At 32.9% G+C, this 21,436-nt stretch overlaps 1 protein-coding gene across 1 annotated transcript; it reads right to left on the bottom strand.

Moving 5' to 3' along the window:
• Positions 1–162: 162 nt before the first annotated feature.
• Positions 163–18,746, bottom strand: LOC133182200 (uncharacterized). Its single transcript, XM_061316953.1, has 7 exons — positions 17,940–18,746; positions 6,557–6,676; positions 2,296–2,479; positions 1,266–1,291; positions 1,046–1,147; positions 666–919; positions 163–574 (listed from the first exon to the last, which is right to left on the bottom strand). The coding sequence occupies exons 1-7, from the start codon at positions 18,717–18,719 to the stop codon at positions 427–429; spliced, it is 1,614 nt and encodes a 537-aa protein (XP_061172937.1). The 5' UTR covers positions 18,720–18,746; the 3' UTR covers positions 163–426.
• Between the last annotated feature and the right edge of the window lie 2,690 nt (positions 18,747–21,436).

Raw genomic sequence — 21,436 nt, 5'->3', positions numbered from 1 at the left:
TTTTATTAAAAAAATATTATTCACCTTGAAAGAAAAATTTTATTTCTTGTTTGGTTATGTATTTCTTCTTTTTATCTTCATATTTTTATTTATTGTATTTAATTCAATCATATTTTTCGGCTGTTCATCCGTCTTTGAATAATTAATTTTGTATAAAACCAGTCTGTGAACTGATCAGCTAGTATATTTTATTTACCCTTAGCTATCAGTACATTCATATGCATTACTTTTCTTACATCAAAACAATCCCAAAATGTTTATGCGGTACAGGTACATCATACCTTCTATTTTGATGAACTTTGAAATGATAAAATATGTATAATACCCCATTCGGATAAATATTTATATAATTTATCAAATATGCATTGACTATTCACAAAAATATCAACATTTAAGTAAAAGATTTTTTATTCTAAGAGATAAATTTTACGTAGATATCTGTTTGATCCACTCCTCTAAAGCAAACTTTGTACCGGTGCTGACTCTCTCGTGGTCCGTGTCTGTTCCAGACACCCTGAACAGTGGTGCTAAAGGAATGTCCGTTTCTATTTGTTTGTTATCAAAAACATGTCCTCTGTAATAAGAACAAATTAACAATGGACTCAATAAAGACTTAATTAACATCCACAAAAATAATATCAAACTCTCTTGTAATGCCTATGTACCTTATGAATCCATGATTCCTTTGCTGATTTTCCTGTTTATTTCCTGAATTTAATGCTTTTTCTTCATCAGCATGTGTAATATCAGTTACTAATTCTTTGTCAAACCAGGCACATGCGTCCGTCTCGGACGGATCCAGTCGCAGTTGTTTGTTCACTGTGTGAGAGTCTAAGCCAGGTTTTAATTTTCCATACAAGTAGACAACAATATGATGACGTTTCGGTGGTCCTAGTGTCAACTTTGGTGGATACACTGACTGAGCAAAAAAGTATTATTACTCCTCAGTCTAAAATAGTTTTTTGCTACTTTCAATTTCTAATGAATATTGTGCAAATAAATACGTATTTACCATTTCTTGAATTTCTAAAAGAATGTGACATACCTCCCATAAAGCTAATACTTTTACATCCTCGGATACAAAATTCTGCGGGGATAGATTTATTCCAGTTTCTTCATAACATTCTCGAAACCCTGCCTGGGTAAACTGCAAAATAAGAAAAGTATTTGTATCAATAAGTCATTCAATAAGTAAAAGTGACTGAAATTCACAAGTAACCTAGATAAGAGAGAAAAAATATAAAATTCCATAGATCCAACATTACCGTCTCATTTCCCTCCATATGTCCACCTGCAAAGAACAATAATTAAAAAAGAAATACTTTATTTCATTTTTGTTTTTTAAAATTAAATTGCTAGTAAAGGCAAATATCGAATTAAACAACAAGAACATATATTTTTTTTATTTAACTCCAACCAGTAAATTAAAATTTCAATCACATTTATGTCATCATAATGACAGTGTTATCTTTCTTTACCATCTACATTAATTGTTTAACATTATACCTACACATGCTCAAGAAAGTTATATTATTCGTTTCCCTCTGTATGCACTTTCATCCTTCTTTCCATCACACTTTTCTCTCATCTCGTCCTTCATTTTTAAAGGTTGTCAATTTTTTTTTATATGATTGGTCCTGTCCCAAAAATGTGCAACAAGGTTTTGAAATTTTGACTTTAGCCCCATGAAGTTCTAAATTTTAAGTGATAGCAAATAAATTTTTCTACATTAATTTTAGACATCTTTACTCAACATTTTTACTTTTGTTGAGTCTTATGTATAATTCCAGTGAGGATGCATGCTTTGAGTGATGTATCATTCATCCAGTTACTGTTTCTATTTAAGAACACTTGATACCTAAAATCTGGGGAAAGTGGGATTTTTTTTAATCATAGCCTCTATATATTTTGATTCAAATTAATTATGTTCATGGTAAAATTCGATGAATTTATTTTTATTTTTGGAGGATATTGTTTTTTCACATTTTGGCATTGAATTTCAGTATATATACATAGGTAAAGAATTGGGGAGAATGAAGAGATAAAGATGGTTTGATACGTCGATTGATTAATTATATGTTGTTATACGTCCCATCCGAGAATTTTTCACTCATATAGAAACTTCAGCATACATCGGTGAAGGGCTTCAAATTTAGATCTAAACTCGGCACTCAGGGCCACTGAGCTTTCAAAAAGGATTTTAATGACCTTGCCTTTTCGGTGAGAACCGTGAAAAATTGAAACGTGAGTATTAAAATCAGTCGCTCCTACTTTTCAGTAAATTGATGTTCTTACCAGGAGGTACCCAAACTCCAGGAAAGGTACGGAGAGTTTTTGCTCGTCTGGTAAGCAGAACTTTTTCATCTGCAGATTCTAGAACAAGAGCTACTCCTGAATCTATTCCGCGCTTTACTGTGTCATCTGGCAAATTGTCACTAGTATCTGATGTCAGATTTGTAATAGGACAAAAGGAAGGGCGCTAAAAAAATAAATAGAAAGAACTTTGAAAAAAAGACAAAGGGTGGCTTACATTATAAATGCTTATAAAGTAATCACCCGCATTGATGAAAGCTGATATACAAGGGTTATCCGGTAAAATCGTGGACAATGCGTTTAAATGAAAAATAGTTCGCGCACTGACCTTAACACTTTAAAGTCTTTGAATATCATATTTACGTACAACTTATTTTTCTTTACAAAATATAGACAAGAATAAGGATTTTATTGAACTTGAATGAGCACATGGTACGGTCCTAATGGCGCACGACAAATACTCAGCTTTTCATCGGAGAATACGAGAGTTTGTTTGTTTGTTTTGTTTTTTCTTCTTTTTTTCAAAATGAATAGCATAAAATAAATCAGATTGCAGTGGGAGTTTTTAATTTTAATGTACTATATCGTCATTTTGAAAAGTTCCACGTATTTGCCTAATTTTTGAAGTTTCCAAAACTATTGAAATGAAATAATGGTAAGCACAACCACAGGCACTTGGGGTATGGACCCCCCCCCCTTTCCATTTTTTTTTTCTTTTTAAATCTGGGGTCGAGTCACCTTTTTCCTATTTTTGTATTCTAATATTCACTGTATGTTATCAATAATGTAACTCTTTTGTCTCTATAAGCTGTTTTTAAATATATCGTTTTCGACTGATACATAAAAAGAGAGAAGGCTTGCAACTCTTTTCCCGTCGTCTGCCTCACCTCGCTTAAACTTCGCCTGATTATTTATCGAAAGAATAAGAAAACATGGAATATGCATACATCAATAAATTCGTTATACATTCTTCTTCCTTTTCATATTTCCATTTAATTTTTATGTGCCCCCGATTTGTAAATATTTCGATTAAATCACCCGCATCTAGGGTAAATTTTGTTGATGTGCACCAGCTGGGACGGAAGTGCAATAACGGTAACTCTAACTTTATAAATGTTCTGCATTAAAAAAATTCCAGGCTTTGCATAAACAATATTGTGAAATTTGGTTGTCTAGGTCGTTGTAAAAAGTTAATCTTCATCCATTAGAATTTGCTAGTTACAGTTGTCTTGTTATTCAAAGAACTTACCGTTACGTGTTATATGAAGAGAAAATTCGGGATTTATTCCTTCTCGCATTTAATGTTCCGAATGACATTACACGTAATGATGATACCCGAAAATACCGGGCACTTCCGTCCCAGCTGGTGCACATCAACAAAATTTACCCTAGATGCGGGTGATTTAATCGAAATATTTACAAATCGGGGGCACATAAAAATTAAATGGAAATATGAAAAGGAAGAAGAATGTATAACGAATTTATTGATGTATGCATATTCCATGTTTTCTTATTCTTTCGATAAATAATCAGGCGAAGTTTAAGCGAGGTGAGGCAGACGACGGGAAAAGAGTTGCAAGCCTTCTCTCTTTTTATGTATCAGTCGAAAACGATATATTTAAAAACAGCTTATAGAGACAAAAGAGTTACATTATTGATAACATACAGTGAATATTAGAATACAAAAATAGGAAAAAGGTGACTCGACCCCAGATTTAAAAAGAAAAAAAAAAATGGAAAAGGGGGGGGGGGGTCCATACCCCAAGTGCCTGTGAGCACAACAGACGAAAAATGGCGACATCTGATGACGATTACGTGGAGCAGTTCAACTCTGTTTAGATTTAGGACCAATGTCTCTCCAAACTTTTCAACGATTACAAAAGACGAAAAATATAAGAATATCACTTGATCTTTGATACAAAATTGGCAGGGATTTTTTTAAGCGGACCTTTTGAAGTAGAATTATATGATAGACCAAAACATATATGAATAAACGGCTACTGGCAGTAATGAAAGACGGCATTTATAATTATGCAGACCGTCAAAAAACTATGAGATTGCTTGTTAAGGTGAATATGGTAACATACTAATGCAAGGCCCAGTATGTGTGAGAGATAATCCCTTGCATGGTTAAGTAATTAAAATCCTCTGATTCGGTGCAGGCTGATTCAACTTATTTTTAGCAATTATCAAAACAAATGAACCATGACGTTGCAAAAGACATCCAGGTCCCTCAAGTTCAAGTTCATTTACTCACTCAAAAAACCATGTAAATATATGGTAAAAAAAGAAAAAAGAAAAATTAATTACAGCATATAAATTCAGGTCAGAGGTACAAGTATATGATATACATATTCAGAAAATGAAAGTGAAAGAGGACAAAAAAGAAGAAAAAAATACATATGATATAATAATGGTATAAATGAGGAAAAAATCATGGAGGACAGACTAAATCATATTATATTCTTAATATAAAAGTACAGAGTTTTTTTTCAGTGTCTTAGCATCTTGTTTTGTCATCAATTGAGAAAATTTAAGTGTATTTGGTCTAGTAAAGTAGTATTCATCAATATACTTTTTCCTTATGTTTGACAATGCAGTGCATTCAAGTATAAAATGGAATTCATCAGCAACGTGTTTGGTTTTGCAAAGTGTACATATTCTTTCATTTAATGGTATACCTGCCCATCTTCTCAGCTCAACTGGTAGACGGTGATTAGAAGTACGAAATTTTACAAGTATTTTTCTAAACTTTAATGGCAAACACTTAAATACTTTTCACATTCAAAATTTATTTTATAAAGTTTATACACAACACCCTTGGATAAACTATTAATGTCAGCATGCCATTTTTGTATAAATTGATCCGGTAACTGTTGCTTTACAAGAGTGGTAACCCAATCTTGATTAAGACTATTACAAAACTGTCCATTCCAAATATTAGATAGTCCGCAAGAATCGAAAATACGATACACACAATCAATCCATGGATTCTTACCAATTTCAGATTGTGAATTAGAGATTAAATAGTTATATAAAATACATGAAGTTTTGTTTCCTGGACTGTTAATTAATATACACCAGTAAGAAACAATCCTGGAATAAACCAGGACAGATAATGGAAGGCAATATCAGTTATGAAATAAAATGCCATATTTTGCTTATTTGCTATGTGAGATTTGCTATGTATATTTTGGAATAATGTGCTACTCAGCATGGAAAATTTAAGACTGTAGCGTTGATTATTTTTCACTCAAGACAACTTGTGTACGATTTAACTGGACAACCCTAGAATGAGAATTGGTCTTTTTTAGGGATTGGGTTTTCTCCCTCAATAAAATAAGACAAGATTAATTGAATCCGATTCATTACATTTTTATATTCACAAAATATTATCAAACTCCTCTTTTCTGCTTCAGTGCAATATTACTGTATTTTATTATACTTTCGAATAGGAGTTTCTGTCACATAATTTTTTTCTCTGTTTCCAAACATAAATATAAATTTACATTCAGCATGTTCAGTGTAATTTTCTTAATGAAATCCATTAGAAATCAACGACGTTCAAATCTCTATCTTGTCCTGTGCGGTAGAATACACAGAAGGAACTAAATGCATTTTCAATACTCTATGAACACTAAAATGTATATTGCTTTGACCAATTTAATAACAAAAACAACTATCCTGTTAAATTAACGTAAAATACAACAACTGTGCGTTTAAAATTAATTTGTCATTTTTTTTTATTCGCTACATGTATGTTCATTTGTGTTATTTAACTTTACAACGTCATAAATTGCTCTTACGTCTAATAAGCACACAAGTTTTGAAAGGCGCTAAATTCATATTAAAGATCAACGAAATAAACAATTTGATGAAAAGAGAAAATTAGAGAATGTAAATATAAGCATTGAATTCTTATTTTTGGATGCCGTCGGGCGTCGGTCCTATAACACACCTGGCCATGCTGACAAATTATCATACCGTGCTAACGCGCAGTATTCAATCTGTCGGCACGGCCAGTTGTGTTATAGAACCAACGACATCCAAAAATAAGAATTCATGGCTTAAGTTTTACTATTGGTATTATCTGGAAGTTAAGCCATAACTCTCTTATTTTAACAATATTTTTACACAAACATTTATTGAGGATATTCTAAAAATGTAAAACTGTATACAGTCCTACTCTTTTCAAATTTCAAGCACATGTAATTCCAAAAACGTAAGTGTCTAAATTAAATACCTTCAGCTTAACAGGTTTGCCCTTCTTCCAATCATTGGAAATAATGAGTTTGTTATCTTGAAGAAAAGCATTAACTTCAGTATCATTTTCTCCTGTTGTACCAAAATGATCAATCACACTCTATAAACAAACAAAAAAAATGCTGTAGAAGAGGACTACGGTTTCCGTTTGGAAATGGATAATTTTTATATTTTGCTTGAATGGGATATCCTAGGCAAAAATTGATTAAAATAATATATTACATTTTCAAGTGAATGGTTGAACATGATTTGTGGAGAAACATTTGTTAAAAAACACCATTACCCTCTGAATGAAGAAACTACGTCCTCCAGCGTGATAGAACATAGCAACAGTCAACATGCATTGTGTCATGTAAATTTTGAATTTACTGGGTGGCATAGTTGTCATGTTGTAAATTTTGTATTTACCAGGTCCAGTCCAAAGACTATTTCTACCTACGTAGCTATTAATAGCTACCTAGGTATTTAAACATACCCAAAGTTGCTATTTTTACCTACTTTTTGCATTACTTGCATTTTGTGTCCAAACGGCCGAACGGTGCAACATGGTGAGTACCAAATTTCTTGATACAGTCACACTGATGATCAACACAACAAAATTTTGGCCAAAACATGATTACATCGTAAATTAACAATTTTGGATTAATTACTATGCAAAACTGTTAATTTATGACGTAATCATTTTTTGGCCAAAATTTTGTATTCATCATCAGTGTGACTGTATCAAGAAATTTGGTACTCACCATGTTGCGCCATTCAGCCGTTTGGACACAAAATGCAAGTAATGCAAAAAGTAGGTAAAAATAGCTACTTTGGGTATGTTGAAATACCTAGGTAGCTATTAATAGCTACGTAGGTAGAAATAGTCTTTGGACTGGACCTGTTTACTACCGGGTAGTTGTCAACTTGTCATGTAAATTTTGTATTTACTGCCACCCGGTAAATTCAAAAATTAAAATATGACTATTGCATGAGGACTGGTGATATTTCAAAAAATTCAACTCAAACAAGTGACTATGGCCTGTCCCGAGACACAAATTCAATCTTACAATGCTAACTAGTTGTGATATGTGTTTGTCGAAAGCATTTAGCAATTAAAAAAAATCCATTATAAACTTACTTGAGTAAATTTAGCAGGTATGGGTTCTCTATCATTTCGATTTATATTCTGTAAGTGTACCAGAATCCTTGTGGTTGACATTTTTCTCAACTTTTTGAAGATCCTTCTTATCAACATCGAAGCTAAAACTGAAAGTAGATATCGGATGCTTCTATACATCAATATTAATGAAAAGATCTAGAGGGATTTAATATTCCCGGAATACAAGGGGCAATCTTGCACAAAATGATCAAGTATCTCGCAAGTCCTAACAAAGGTTTTTGTGAAGCAATAAAAGTGAGCGTATCAAACACAACATTTAAACGTAGACAGTCGCTCGCGTGGCGTAGTGGTAAGAGCGTTCGCTCTAGAGTTGGGTTCGAATCCCACTGTGGGAGACGTGGAGACCGGTCCTTCGGATGAGATCGTATAGACCGAGGTCCCGTGTCGCAGTAGGTGCTGGCACGAAAAAGACCTCTAACTGCTCAATGGCCCTGTCGTACTACAAAAGCCTATTAGGATCAATCTATGGAGAGAAAAAAATCTAAAAGGCGTTATAACGCCTTTCCAAAAGGCGTAATAACGCGAAAAAAGGCGTTATAACGCAAAAAAGGGCGTTATTATGCCTTTCTAAAAGGCGTTATTACGCCTTTCAAGAAGGCGTTATTACGCCTCTACGCCTCTTCAAAAGGCGTTATTACGCCTTTCCAAAAGGCGTTATTACACCTTTTATTTTCAATACATGACTAACTAAGACCACCCCGGGGGCTGCTGAAATCTTAGCCTCGGGACATGAATTTCACAATTAATTATAGGGCTAATTTCTCAAAAAATAATTTAAACATTGTAATTAGATTTCCAGGAAAAAAGATTTTTAAATGTGTAATATATTTGCAATGTTAAACCAACTTGAACTTAATCCTTCTCTGCATGCTGCCAGACACCTCTACCAAGAGTCATGGATTTCACAAATTTGGTTGAAGGCTATTTGTACATTATACCCATGCAAATAGTTTGCTTTTTTCCAAGAGGAGAGGAAAACATTTTCAAATCACCCCCTTTAATAATTTTTTGAAAGCAGGGTCATGTCCACCAGCACCTGTGTTTTGCCATTAATAGTAAATTATCCTTTAGATGCCCCCCCCCCCACTTCTTGTTTTTGTTGCTGTAAGGTCGAGCACTAGTTAACAGTTAATTAGGTTTTTTTTCTTGTCAGATCTTTTTGGGAGGTTGGACCCCCCCCCCCCACTTTTGAAACCGTTGCTACGGGCTTGTTTCCGGCATATAATAAAACCTCCCATTTTGGTCAAGCTCAATACATTTAATTATAAAATGAATTTCTTTTTCTGGTTATTCTCCAAACCACACGCACATTCAGTTACTTTCTTATTTCTTGCTTTTAAATAAACCAGTTGGTAGGTATCTGTATACAATAAATTTCACTTATAAGGCTACCTTATGAATAAAAAATTTTGCAAGGGACGTAAAACAACAAACATTCAATCTTTGTATCCATGGGACTGTGTTTTGAAGATGTCCACATCAAGTGGATGATCCAGGTTTTATGTTTTCTAGTGCAAGAAATTTTGGTGTTGATTTTTTTTCTTTCTTTCCTTTAATTTTTTTTTTTTTTTTTTTTTTTTTGGCTTCCTCTACGAACAATCCAAAAGGAGGCTTGAAATGAATACATTGGTAGTTATCTTAGGGATAAAAAACACACACATCAAAATGCCATATTAAACCCAATTACTGCAAATGCAATAATAAACAAAAATATTTAAAAGGTCCAAGACAACTCCACTTATACCAAAGATTTCAGAGAATGTTTCTTGGCATAAACATCCTTCAAAAACACAAGATATACTCAGTATTCGCAGAAAGGAAAGGATTGGTTAAGAACCATAGGTAGGTACATGTATATTGTTAACATTCAGTAAATATTCAGCAGGGGCTAAATTACCAGTGAAGAGCAAATTAGTCACCATCAAACTTGGTTTCATTATTTCCTCTTATTTGGTGAGAATTGGTAGATCAGTCATTCTACGATAAAAGGACCAGTTCAGGGTATACTACATGTAGTATAACATAAAAAAAGTTTCAAATAGCCAGTTGAACAACATTATTCACTAAGGGACATATCAGTTCTCTTAAAAAAAAATAATCGTCCACAAATGTGGTACGTTAACTTTTTACAACAATTTCAATATACCATTGTTTTTAACGTTATGTTACGGAAGACGCTTGAACGGGCCCTTCAGTATTGAACGCTAAAGTATGATTTTGAAGTCTCGCATGAATCCGACATCAAGTTAAATTTCGGGGAAAGTTAATCGTTATGGAAGTTAATTTCCAGTAACAAAAGTTGAAATTCTCGGAAATAGATAAAATTAAAGAAGATGGGCGTGTTTGGCGTGTGATCTGCAAGGAATAAGGCGTACGAAACATTTATAGTTTTAATGTCTACGATTTGGTCGGCTGACCACAGCTGGACATACTTAAGTTTACAAATTCACGCACATGGGAAAATGTTACATTTAGTTTGAGATACTTTGTCAAATATATTATATCAGTCCGCTTATCTTAATAATTACTACATGTAAAACTTAGTAACACTTCACATAAATAACAAGCATTCTGAAAGGATTGCATTAGCAATACTAGTTCCCTACCGGCAAGTGTAATTTGGTTCCCGCTAAAAATTGAAAATGTAATTCCGTCAAATATCAATGAAGCGGAATTAATGAAATGCAAACTTGATCTATATCTCATCAAGGTAAAGTCACATACCAAAAATCAGCTTAATATCCGCAAGCGTTTAGAAAAAAATTGCGGGAAACCCTGAAAAATTGAAAAGGTCGTAATTCCGCCAAAAATCATTGAAGCGGAACGAAATGCAATCTTGATCTGTAACTCATCAAGATATACTCACATACCAAAAATCAGCTCAATATCTGCAAGCGTTTAGAAAAAAGTTCGGAAAACCAAGTGTGATAGACTGACAGACAGACAGACAGACAGAGGGACAGCTAGACAGACAGACGGACGGACGGACAGACTCAGAGGAAACCTATAGTCCCCTCCGGTTTCACCGGTAGGGGACTAATAAACACCTATTGGGCAATTACAAGTACATGTAAATATTAAAGTATATCAGTAGGTTGGAAGAATTGTTTTCGCTTTCGGTGCAACAGAAGCAGAATTTATCTATTTGAAAATAAATCTGTACATAAAACTAACCTGACAAAAGAATTGATTGTTTGCACCAAATAATAATAATAATAATAATAACGCTCCATGCGAGGATCGAAGCAAAAATTTCTTTTCATTGCACTGGACGGGTAGCGCATACTACTGAGCTATCGCCGCTACACATTTAAGCGACAATGAAGTACCGCATTTACACATTGGAATTTTTTTTGGAAAAAGTTCATTTTTTATTGTCTCTGGGTCTCTCCATTTCTTACAAATGTTTTGTTTCGTTGAATTAAAATCCACACTAATAACGTTTCAAAATCATGGAGAAATGATCGACCCAGAGATAGCAAATTTTTAGAAAAACGTGTTTAAAAATGCAACATTTTGTACCAAATGACTCGTCTAGCCAATTTTCAAGTTCTTTTTTAGCAAATCAAAATACAATATCGGGAAAATATGTCCCTTTCCTATTTCACAGGAACCCGATAAATCAAAAGAATGCTAAAATTTCATGTGACAGATCAATGAAATTTTCACTTTTCAAGTGCGCCCAGATTCTTGCCGAATACCAATCAAAAGCGCCCTCGTTCTTTGTTTTAAGATGCTAATCAAGAGAATGAAGTATTTCGCTCCCAAAATAACAATAATTTAAAAAATATACCTTTAATGCAAAAACATTCCTGAATTACCGTTACGTACACTGTAAGTTAAATATTTAAAGGACTTATCGCACGTTTCTAAATTATCTGAAATTAAAAGCGCATTACGTTCCTTATGACCACAATTTATAAATTCTGTGGATAAATCGCGGTAATTAACCAATTATTGACTCAAATGAAAACCCCTGGATTAAAAATCTAAGTTAATTAGATAGCGATCACGTGACCCTGTGACGTCAAAGGCGACAATGCCTGATCAGCTCTTCATTAATCTTACTAAAAATACGCGATACACCTGAATTTTCTGCGTTGTGGACGACCAAATCACTTATTTTATCGATATAAAATTGAATATTCAACCTTATATGTTAGAACTGTCGGCAAGAAAAAATCTGAAAAATCTGTTAACATTGTAAAAATAGCAGCGACGATAGCGAGGGAGACGCAGCGAAGACGAAGAAACTCGCCATAACAATGCAATTTGATTTGTCATCTTATCACATGTATTAACTTATTTGATTCACAAATTAAACATTATATAACTTTGTTATTCTTCGTTTTGTATATAATATTAATTTTTGCACGTCTTCATATGTTTTTTAAAAGATGGCGATCTTGAAAAATAATTTCCCGATCACGAAACATTGCCGTAATTAGAGCTACAGTCAGGTTCTAAATGTTTTGAATAAAAAACGAAAATATCCTAAAAGCCTTATACCTTAGAAGTAAGTAATGTTTCTATAGTAATTGAAAAGCATATATGTAATTAATTTTTTCAACATATTTCGTAATTTAGCTGCATTTGTCATTGAAAACTCCGTTATTAATGTGCATATTCTCATAGATCTCTCTATCACCGAATTGTCGCCTATGACGTCAGAGCAATATTTCGCCGAAATCCGACTGAAATATGAATATTGCCGTATTTGAACTTCAACTCTCAATATCTCTTAAAAAATGCTTTCAACAACGTTTAATTTATTGTATTCAGTATTTTAATAAATAAGGTTATAGATAATATTTTTCATAAAACTACGATTTTTGAAAGATCATGCGATAAGTCCTTTAAGAGAGACAATTTTTGTCTAATTCATTTTGTTATGGCGAAGATGCAAGTACTCTACTCGCAGCTAGAATCGATTATATTAGGTTCCATGGTCACTTTCAGTTCTTTCAGAAATCTGCATTATGTAAGTGCACTTTAAAACAAAATCGTTTCGGAAGTTAACTGATTTTCAGCGACATGCTATAATTATTATGAAAGAAGATCCATTCATTTGTTCTTCGCGAGTAGTGGTTTGTTTTCTTTTTATATAGAAAAAAACTTGCCTTTAACATTCCCTGCAATCTATTCAGAACGCTTATACGGCTGAAAAATTCATCTTGGAAAAAATGAATGAAACATTAAGATCTGCAGTGGAATACGTTTTAAAACATTACAGATGTATATTGTGTTCATATAAAAACTTTTTAACTGTGTATATATATCGCTATATATTTACAAAACCATGTGTGTATGTTAAGTCTAAGAGTTGAAATCTATTTTCAAAATTACAGTTAAGATATTACAACGGTTAATTTGTAATCGACATAAAAAAAATCTTTAATTGGGCATGGTTTTGTAAAATGACCGAGATAACAGTGTTTACCCCTTTCACTTCCAATATACCGAGACTACAAGAATTATCAACATATCCCAATAATAAAAAAAATCTCAACAAGAGGCCCATGGACCAGAACGCCCACCTGAGTTACTTTGGCGCTGCTGTTCTTCACCAGACCCCCCCCCTTTTGTAATACTTATTGTGGCCCCAACATACCCTCGGGGGCCATGATTTGAACAATTTAGAATCTACACTACCCCAGGATGCTTCCACATAAGTTTCAGCTTTTCTGGCCCAATGGTTTTTGAGAAGAAGATTTTTAAAGATTTGGCCTATATATTTCAATGTAAAACTTTGATTCCCTATTGTGGCCCCACCCTACCCCTGGGGATCATGATTTGAACAATTTAGAATCTACACTACCCCCAGGCCCGTAGGAAGCAATTTCAGTTGGGGGGGGGGGGGCACAGTCAAACATTTTCAGTTGGGGGGTGGGGCACTATCAACTACCAAAATTCCTTGACAAGCAAAAAAAAAAAAAAAAAGGTCATCAGCCGTTTTTAATCAGGGGGCACAAGCATATAATAGCTAAGTTTTCTATAGTATTCTACATATTGGCAAAATTATTGGGGGGGGGGCACCCACCCACCCACCTCCCCCCCCCACCCACCTCCCCCCCCCCACCCCCCGGTTCCTACGGCCATGACCCCAGGAAGCTTCCACATAAGTTTCAGCTTTTCTGGCCCAATGGTTCTTGAGATTTTTTAATGACCCCACCCCATTTTGGTCTATTCTTGATTATCTCCCGTTGGAAGGGGGCATGGCCCTTTATTTTAATAATTTAAACTCCCCTTCACACAAGGATGCTTTGTACCAAGTTTGGTTAAAGAAGATGGGTGAACATGATGAGCGAAAAACCTATAGTGTGACAAACATGAGCCTGAAAAATTAAATCTCAATTATATCAAAATTTTCCTTGATATTTCATCTAACATTGAAATATACTTTATGTAAAATCTCTAAAATTTGCAAAAATCTCGCAAAGATTGAAATTATTTGCTTATGAAAAATTGTACACACACTAAAGAGGGCAAAAAGAGTCATTTTCTCATACTATAAAATTATTTTTCGATATGAGTGGGTCTTCGCTCCATATTTTTGAAAGTTAATCCTCCAAGCTTGCATAAAAATATACATTTTTTGATTTCCTAAAATATGGAGCAAAGACCCAATATACCTTAAAAATATACTTTTATGACATATCATTCGCATCTTTTCGAGAAATACTTGATGTCCATGAAGTCAAGGGTCATATCACAAACATGATTTAAATGCCCCTATTCAACAGGACTTGTGTAATCTGGTGAATTAACGTGCTAGTCTCGAAAGAAAATGATACTCAGGATTTTTATTGCTAGGGTTCAAACCCCATGAATACCACATTATTTTTTAAATAAAAGAATAAATTTTGCCGAGAAAATTTTCCTCAGAATAGTTTTGTTTATCATAATTTCATATATTTCAAAAATGAGAACTTTTCTCTAAATACTGAATTCACAAATGAACATGGTTTTTATATATCTGAAGCTATAGGCTTTCTGCACGCTATGTTCGCCCATCTCCTTGGTTTAGTGGTTCTTGAAAAGAAGTTGAAAATGTGAAAATGTTTACAGACAGATGGACAGCTACACAGCTAGATGGACGGAAGACGGACAACAGGTGATCAGAAAAATTCACTTGAGCTTTCAGCTCAGGTGATCTAATAAAAATGGCTGAATTTTAAAGACAGAGTAGTTATTTTAATATCTCTTTAATATCATTATTTTTAAAATTAAGTGAAATATGGCTTTGGCACAACCATTCAATTATTAAATGACATCCGTAACTGTCAATGCATTTTTTCTAAATTTAGGAAATGAAATTACTAGTATGGGAATATAAAAAATAACCTGTTCACATCAAATAATACAAAAAATCAATAATTCTCTAACAAAACTAAATGCAATACTTATTTGAATTCATAAAATGAAATTAAAAAAGATTAAATGGTGATCAGAGATGAGGAGTAAACAGTCCTCTTTTTGTAAATGTAGACATAATAATTTTCAAATATCATTAATATTATCACAAAAAAAAAATGTTTATTACAAACACATGTCTCATAAAACATGAAAAATATATTTTACAGTAATACACAATTTTTGCAGATGATTTATATGAATTTTGCTGCGTTTGATGCATGAATAAATATAAAAAATAGACAACCAAATTTGTAAATTTCATCTTTTTATAATTTTTTTAGTGAATGAAGAAAATATGAATACAATATGTCAAATTCTTAAAGTACTTGTCATCAAAAAATACAAATTATAAATGTATGACCCAAATATAATTCTACATGTTATTGTATTATGCAAGGTTGAATAAAAAAAAATGTAAGACAAAATTAAATATGTTCATAAAAACCTTATGTTAAAAAGTCTAACTTATAACAATATTTTAAAATGTAAATTTAATAATAAAAGAACATGTAAGTTCTTGCAATGGTACTATTCCTTCAAAATTCAAATTAAACACTGACATTTATGAAATGTCTTTCTTGATATTTTTCAGTGACATGTAGGACAGAGATATAGAGAACTATAACAAAGGTCACAGGCACTTCATCAAAATACAAAATGTATGCCTGCCTTATCTCAGTTACATATTGTTACATTTAGGTGGAAAACAATTCAACTCTTCACTTCATCCTCCTCTTTCATTGGGGTAATTACCCCCCCCCCCCCAATCCATAGCACAAAGGAGATTCAACGGGTTACCTAAATCAAAGTAGATGGAAAAAAAAAATGGAGAATTACACTTTTTTTTCAAAGTCTTAAAGTACTACATTTGTGTGTTCTTCAAAAATGAGAAGTATATGCTCTATCAAAATAGGACTGTCACAGCTGGAGTCAGTATATCTACATGTATCCCTAGTCTATTACCCATACATAATCCATTACCAAAATGCTTCAATATAATAGTGATACTTTATTTGAGAATAAAAATAATTCAGATTTTTTTTTTAAAATAATTAAAAATAAGAAATATAGCTTCAGATTTTATGAATAATAACTCTCACAGTAACAGTTCTTCACCTATAATAGATCTCCAATTTCTAAATGTCAGTCTGTTAACAAGGGTACTTTATTTCTATCGCAACTAGAGTTGTACAATCTGACATTTCATTCTTTTAAACTAACTTCAATATACCTTATAATTCAGGAATACAGAACATAAAATTTAATTATAAACCAACATGACCACACTAAATTTTAACAACTCTGACAAAGAATTCCCCAAAATACATGCAACTATATAATGTGATTTGTGAGTTTGACCTTATAGGGCTAGGACGATATCTAATACATTATTTAATGTATGGAGATACATGGCTTTAGAACACATATCAACATGAAAATGTTTGATATTTAACATTTTGGAAATGATTTAATAATTGTAATTAAATATACACAGTAAACAAAGTTGTTAGGGTATGTCACTTGACAGCTTTTGAGAAAAGTTTGTCAGAAGCTCTAACAACAAAATTATCATTAAACAATGCAATCTGTACAAAATTCAATTACAAAAAAAACTCTAAAAATCAGCATGAAATAAGATTTATGGGGGACTATTTCTTGTAGTGGAGGGATATTAAAAAAAAAAATTCTCAAAATGTACAGATTTGATTTACCTTATTAAATGTTTACCTTATTATTTGCTAGGAATATTCAATGCAGGTTTCAAATTATATTTTTAGAACAAATTTTACTAATTTTTTCAACATACTTTGCTAAAAATTGCAGATATAAATGTATATATAAAATTTAGCTTTGTTTTTAAATTAGCCTGAAACTTGCATAATTTGACCCATATCTCCAAATTCACATAGATCTCTGGCCCCAACTTCATTTTTTAAAATTACATGATAGCGGTACTTCTTACCACTCAGCATTAAATTTATTTATTTAAAAATATAAAAAATAAATTAAAAAATAAGAAAATATACTAAGTGTTTCGATTTTTAATACTCAAAATCTAAATATTTTATTAGTGCAAAAAGGTCACAAAATAATTTATGCATAATGATTGGCAATTTTAAAAAAAAAAAATAATAATAATAATACAGTGTATACATGGTATAATTCATCTAAATTTTTTTTCCTTCATAAAATAAGAATTTATTGATTGTCATGATTTTATCTGATAAAATATGATTGAATTTAAAGTGATCAATATAAGAGTTGCAATTTAAGTGCAAAAAGGTCAAGTTTATTGTATTTTTGCTCATTAATATGCATACTGACCCCCCCCCCCCCATTTCTTTTCAATTTTGAGATCTGCTGTATGAGTAGATATCTAAACCATACTATAAAAAATCCTTGATATAACCAGTGTCAGGAGTGACATACCTTGAACTCTTTAGTCTAAAGTATAGTTTTCATGCACTTAGATATTTCATCTAATAAATAGAAATAAATGAAAGACCATGATTTTTTTCTGTTATTTTAAAGGAAAACTATATTACTTTCAGTTTAAAGCTCGAATACCATTAATTGTTTTAAAAAAAATTTGTAACACATATCGATATTATATCACAACCTCTGTTTCATGATATGTATCACATCGCAGGATACCTGTATCGTCCCAGCCCTATCTGACATGCATGTTTTCACCGATATGATAACTTTTTTTCATTTCATCCTTGTATTATGGTTTCATCTTTATCAGAGGAATGTTCTTATTATTCAAACACTTGTCACAAACCCATTCAGCATACACTTCCTGTGTTAGCATGATAAAAGCAGGCTCAGTCAACCCTGCACACATTCGATGAAACCAAAAATTACAACCACTTTCACAAAGAATTGCTTGGTCATTCTCATGCACCTCCTTATGGCAAACTCCACATGGATAAATTGGAGGAGCATTAGGATTTGCTGGATTGAATACCATGGATTGATTTGGTGGATAAATTTTTCCAATGGAATGTGGGCCACCTGGTCCCATATGCATAGGTCCACCTCTGGGACTTGACATTGGATGAGTAGATCTAGGGTCTGGCATGTTTCCACCAGGACCTGACATTTGCATTGGTCCATTTGGACCAGACATTTGCATTGGTCCATTCGGACCTGACATCTGCATTGGTCCATTTGGACCTGACATCTGCATTGGTCCATTTGGGCCAGACATCTGCATTGGTCCTGACATTTGCATTGGTGCATTACCAGGACCACCCATTGACATTGGACCATTTCCTTGTCCCATCATGTGCATGGGTCCATTCCCAGGACCACCCATATGCATAGGTCCATTTCCAGGCCCAGTCATCATGGACATTGGTGGTCCATTTCCTGGACCTGACATCATTGACATAGAAGGTCCACCAGGTCCTGATATTACAGGTCCACTTCCAGACATAGGTGGACCTGACATCATGGGTCCACCTCCTGCCATTGACATTGTTGGTCCTGACATAGAAGGTCCATTCCCTGGTCCTCCTGGCCCCATCATTGACATTGGATGTCCAGTATGATTTTGCATCTGTTATAGGCTTTGACTGAATGATGTCAAATCTAAAACAAATGAAAATACACTTAGATAATTAAAACTCGCATAAGCTTAGTTTTTTCATTCATTTGTCAAAACACAGTAATTTGTCCTTTTAAAAAATTTCAAAATCCAATGTCTAATGTCATGACTCCATGAAACATAGTTAGAGTCTTCTGTTAGTGAATTTTTTTCAACTCTGGAAACCAAATTGCAATACAGATAATTGATGTAGTTAATTATGAATTTTTAACATTAATGAACAGAGACTGTAAATGTGACTGCAATTTTCATTTGGAGACTACATAAATTTTAGATGATTGATTCTGGTCACAAACAATGCATGATCAGCAAAACATGAATTTCTTTTCTAAATGTCAGATGTTAATTAGTCCCCTACCGGTGAAACCGGAGGGGACTATAGGTTTCCTCAGAGTCTGTCCGTCCGTCTGTCTGTCTGTCCCTCTGTCTGCCTGTCAGTCTGTCCCACTTGGTTTTCCGCACTTTTTTCCTAAACGCTTGCAGATATTGAGCTGATTTTTGGTATGTGAGTGTATCTTGATGAGTTACAGATCAAGTTTGCATTTCGTTTCGCTTCATTGATTTTTGACGGAATTACGACCTTTTCAATTTTTACGGGTTTTCCGCAATTTTCTTGTAAACGCTTGTAGATATTGAGCTGATTTTTGGTATGTGGCTTTACCTTGATTAGTTATAGATCAAGTTTGCATTTTGTCCCGCTTCATTAATTTTTGACGGAATTATGGCATTTTCAATTCTTAACGGGAACAGAACCAGATTACACTTGCCGGTAGGGGACTAGCATTGCTCATGCAATATTCTCAAAATGCTTGTTAATACTGTATATCCTCATTAGGGCTGTATCAATATATCGAATATTCAATACGTTTCGATATTCAGGAATGTATCGTATCGAAAAAATAACTTCCAATACGTATCGGACAGGCAATTTTCCTTATAATTCTGTGAAAAAGTTGGGAATTTCAGTTACCAAAGATTATTTTTAACCATCTTGAATTAAAACTGGTCAATAATGAAATAAACATTAAGGAGATAGCACATTTTAAATAACTATTACAAAATACATGTTATGTTAAACTCACCCAGTTTTTATCAAATTTATGCATTAAATGTCATTTACAAGACATTTTTGAAAGACTTAATAAATCATCCAATATATCGCATATCGCTTTTTAAAATATCGTATCGTATCGAAATATTTTGCTCAATACACAGCCCTAATCCTCATGTGGGAGCTTTTCTTTGATAATTCAACTTCTGTAACATGCTTATCATCATGTTTCATATGTGTGTAATGCATTCACATTGAACTGGTCCCTGAATTTGCAGGTCAAAGCACTCCCAATATAATGTAAATGTATGTATACAAAAATCACTTTTATTCAAAATTAACTCAGTGAAATAATTAGTAACTAAATTAACAACTACATATGTCAAGGAAACCTTGAATATTTCATCAAAGTAACACCCCCTCCCCAAAGAGATTATTATTAAGGTAACCCTGGTATTTTACAAAAGCCATTGTTCTAAGCAATATGCAGGTCTTTCAGAATCTGCTGGTACCCAGTACTTTTACCCTGCTGAAATCATGATTCTACTGGCCAAAATGACAATCAAAAAAAATTAAATAACATATTTAAAGAAAAATTACTTCCACAAGGTACCTCCTGTTTTTGTAAAAGTACCACCTGTTTCTGATCTTTTTTAAAGCCCTGAATATGTGAGCAAAATATCAAATCTCTACCTCTAACAATTTTCAAGATATAAAGTGTGACATACAGATGAACAGACAGACAGACAGATGCTGCCCTGCTTGACATATCTTTGGCAAAGGATATAATATGTGCCTTTTTACAGTGAGCAACTTTGATAAATTGATTAGAGGGGCCTGTACACAGTTGCATTGTTTACATTTTAAAGTTCTAAACTTTAAAGTTCATTCAAATAATAAATTCAATTTAATGAGTTGAACTTACATGAATATTCTTAGAAATCAATGACGACATTCTTTTTTAAATCACAATAAAGTCCGTGAACAGGGCATGAGCTCAGCTGTTATATATATTCATTATATTGCTTATATCTTATTGGGTGTGTTCAATTTGTTTACTCTGCTGACATCACTGAGCACGGACTGACAATCTGGTGTTGGTTTTGCTTTCCCACATTTTTACCCTGAATTTTCTGGATTATAGTTTAAATATTTTTCATTAATTAATGCACAACAAAATTTCTATTTTTCTTAAGTATTAAGGATAAAGTTCAAGAAACTGCAAGGATATGTGTCAATCGAACGCGTCCCGAAATTCTTAGTTTTAATAATTTCCAAATAAAAGAAGTACTTAAACTCCCTTTTATTACATTCTGATATGAAATGCTCTTGTAACATATAGTTCATATATAATATGGAAAATTTTAGAAAATATTGACTTCAAATCTGTGTTTAACCCCCTTTAACATTAACCTGAGTACAACTCACATAACTATTTAAAATAATTTATTCACAGGTAGGTTCAACATTATGGAAGGGAATTACCGCCAAAAGTCTATTTATCTTGCTTTTATTCTTATTCTGCCTACTTCTTTATTCTTTGTTATTATTGTAACTATATGTCACTTTATTGTTTTCATAGTCGTCTTTATTACATTTCACTTTGAACTTTTTTCAT

This window comes from Saccostrea echinata, unplaced genomic scaffold, assembly GCF_033153115.1.
Source record: "Saccostrea echinata isolate AGI-Se365-2 ecotype Australia unplaced genomic scaffold, CSIRO_AGI_Sech_v1 ptg000009l, whole genome shotgun sequence".
NCBI classification, from domain to species: Eukaryota; Metazoa; Mollusca; class Bivalvia; order Ostreida; family Ostreidae; genus Saccostrea; species Saccostrea echinata.
The sequence above is the reverse complement of the archived record's forward strand: the minus strand, read 5'-3'. Positions and strand labels throughout refer to the sequence as shown.

What these genes read in the sequence shown, in the direction of transcription:
- LOC133182200 (XM_061316953.1), bottom strand. Translation starts at nt 18,719, where the DNA reads ATGCAAAATCATACTGGACATCCAATGTCAATGATGGGGCCAGGAGGA. An exon ending in GCAAACCTGTTAAGCTGAAG is followed by an intron (nt 2,480 to 6,556) that starts GTATTTAATTTA and finishes TTATTTTTTTAG; the next exon opens with CGCCCTTCCTTTTGTCCTAT. An exon ending in TGGAGTTTGGGTACCTCCTG is followed by an intron (nt 1,292 to 2,295) that starts GTAAGAACATCA and finishes TGTTCTTTGCAG; the next exon opens with GTGGACATATGGAGGGAAAT.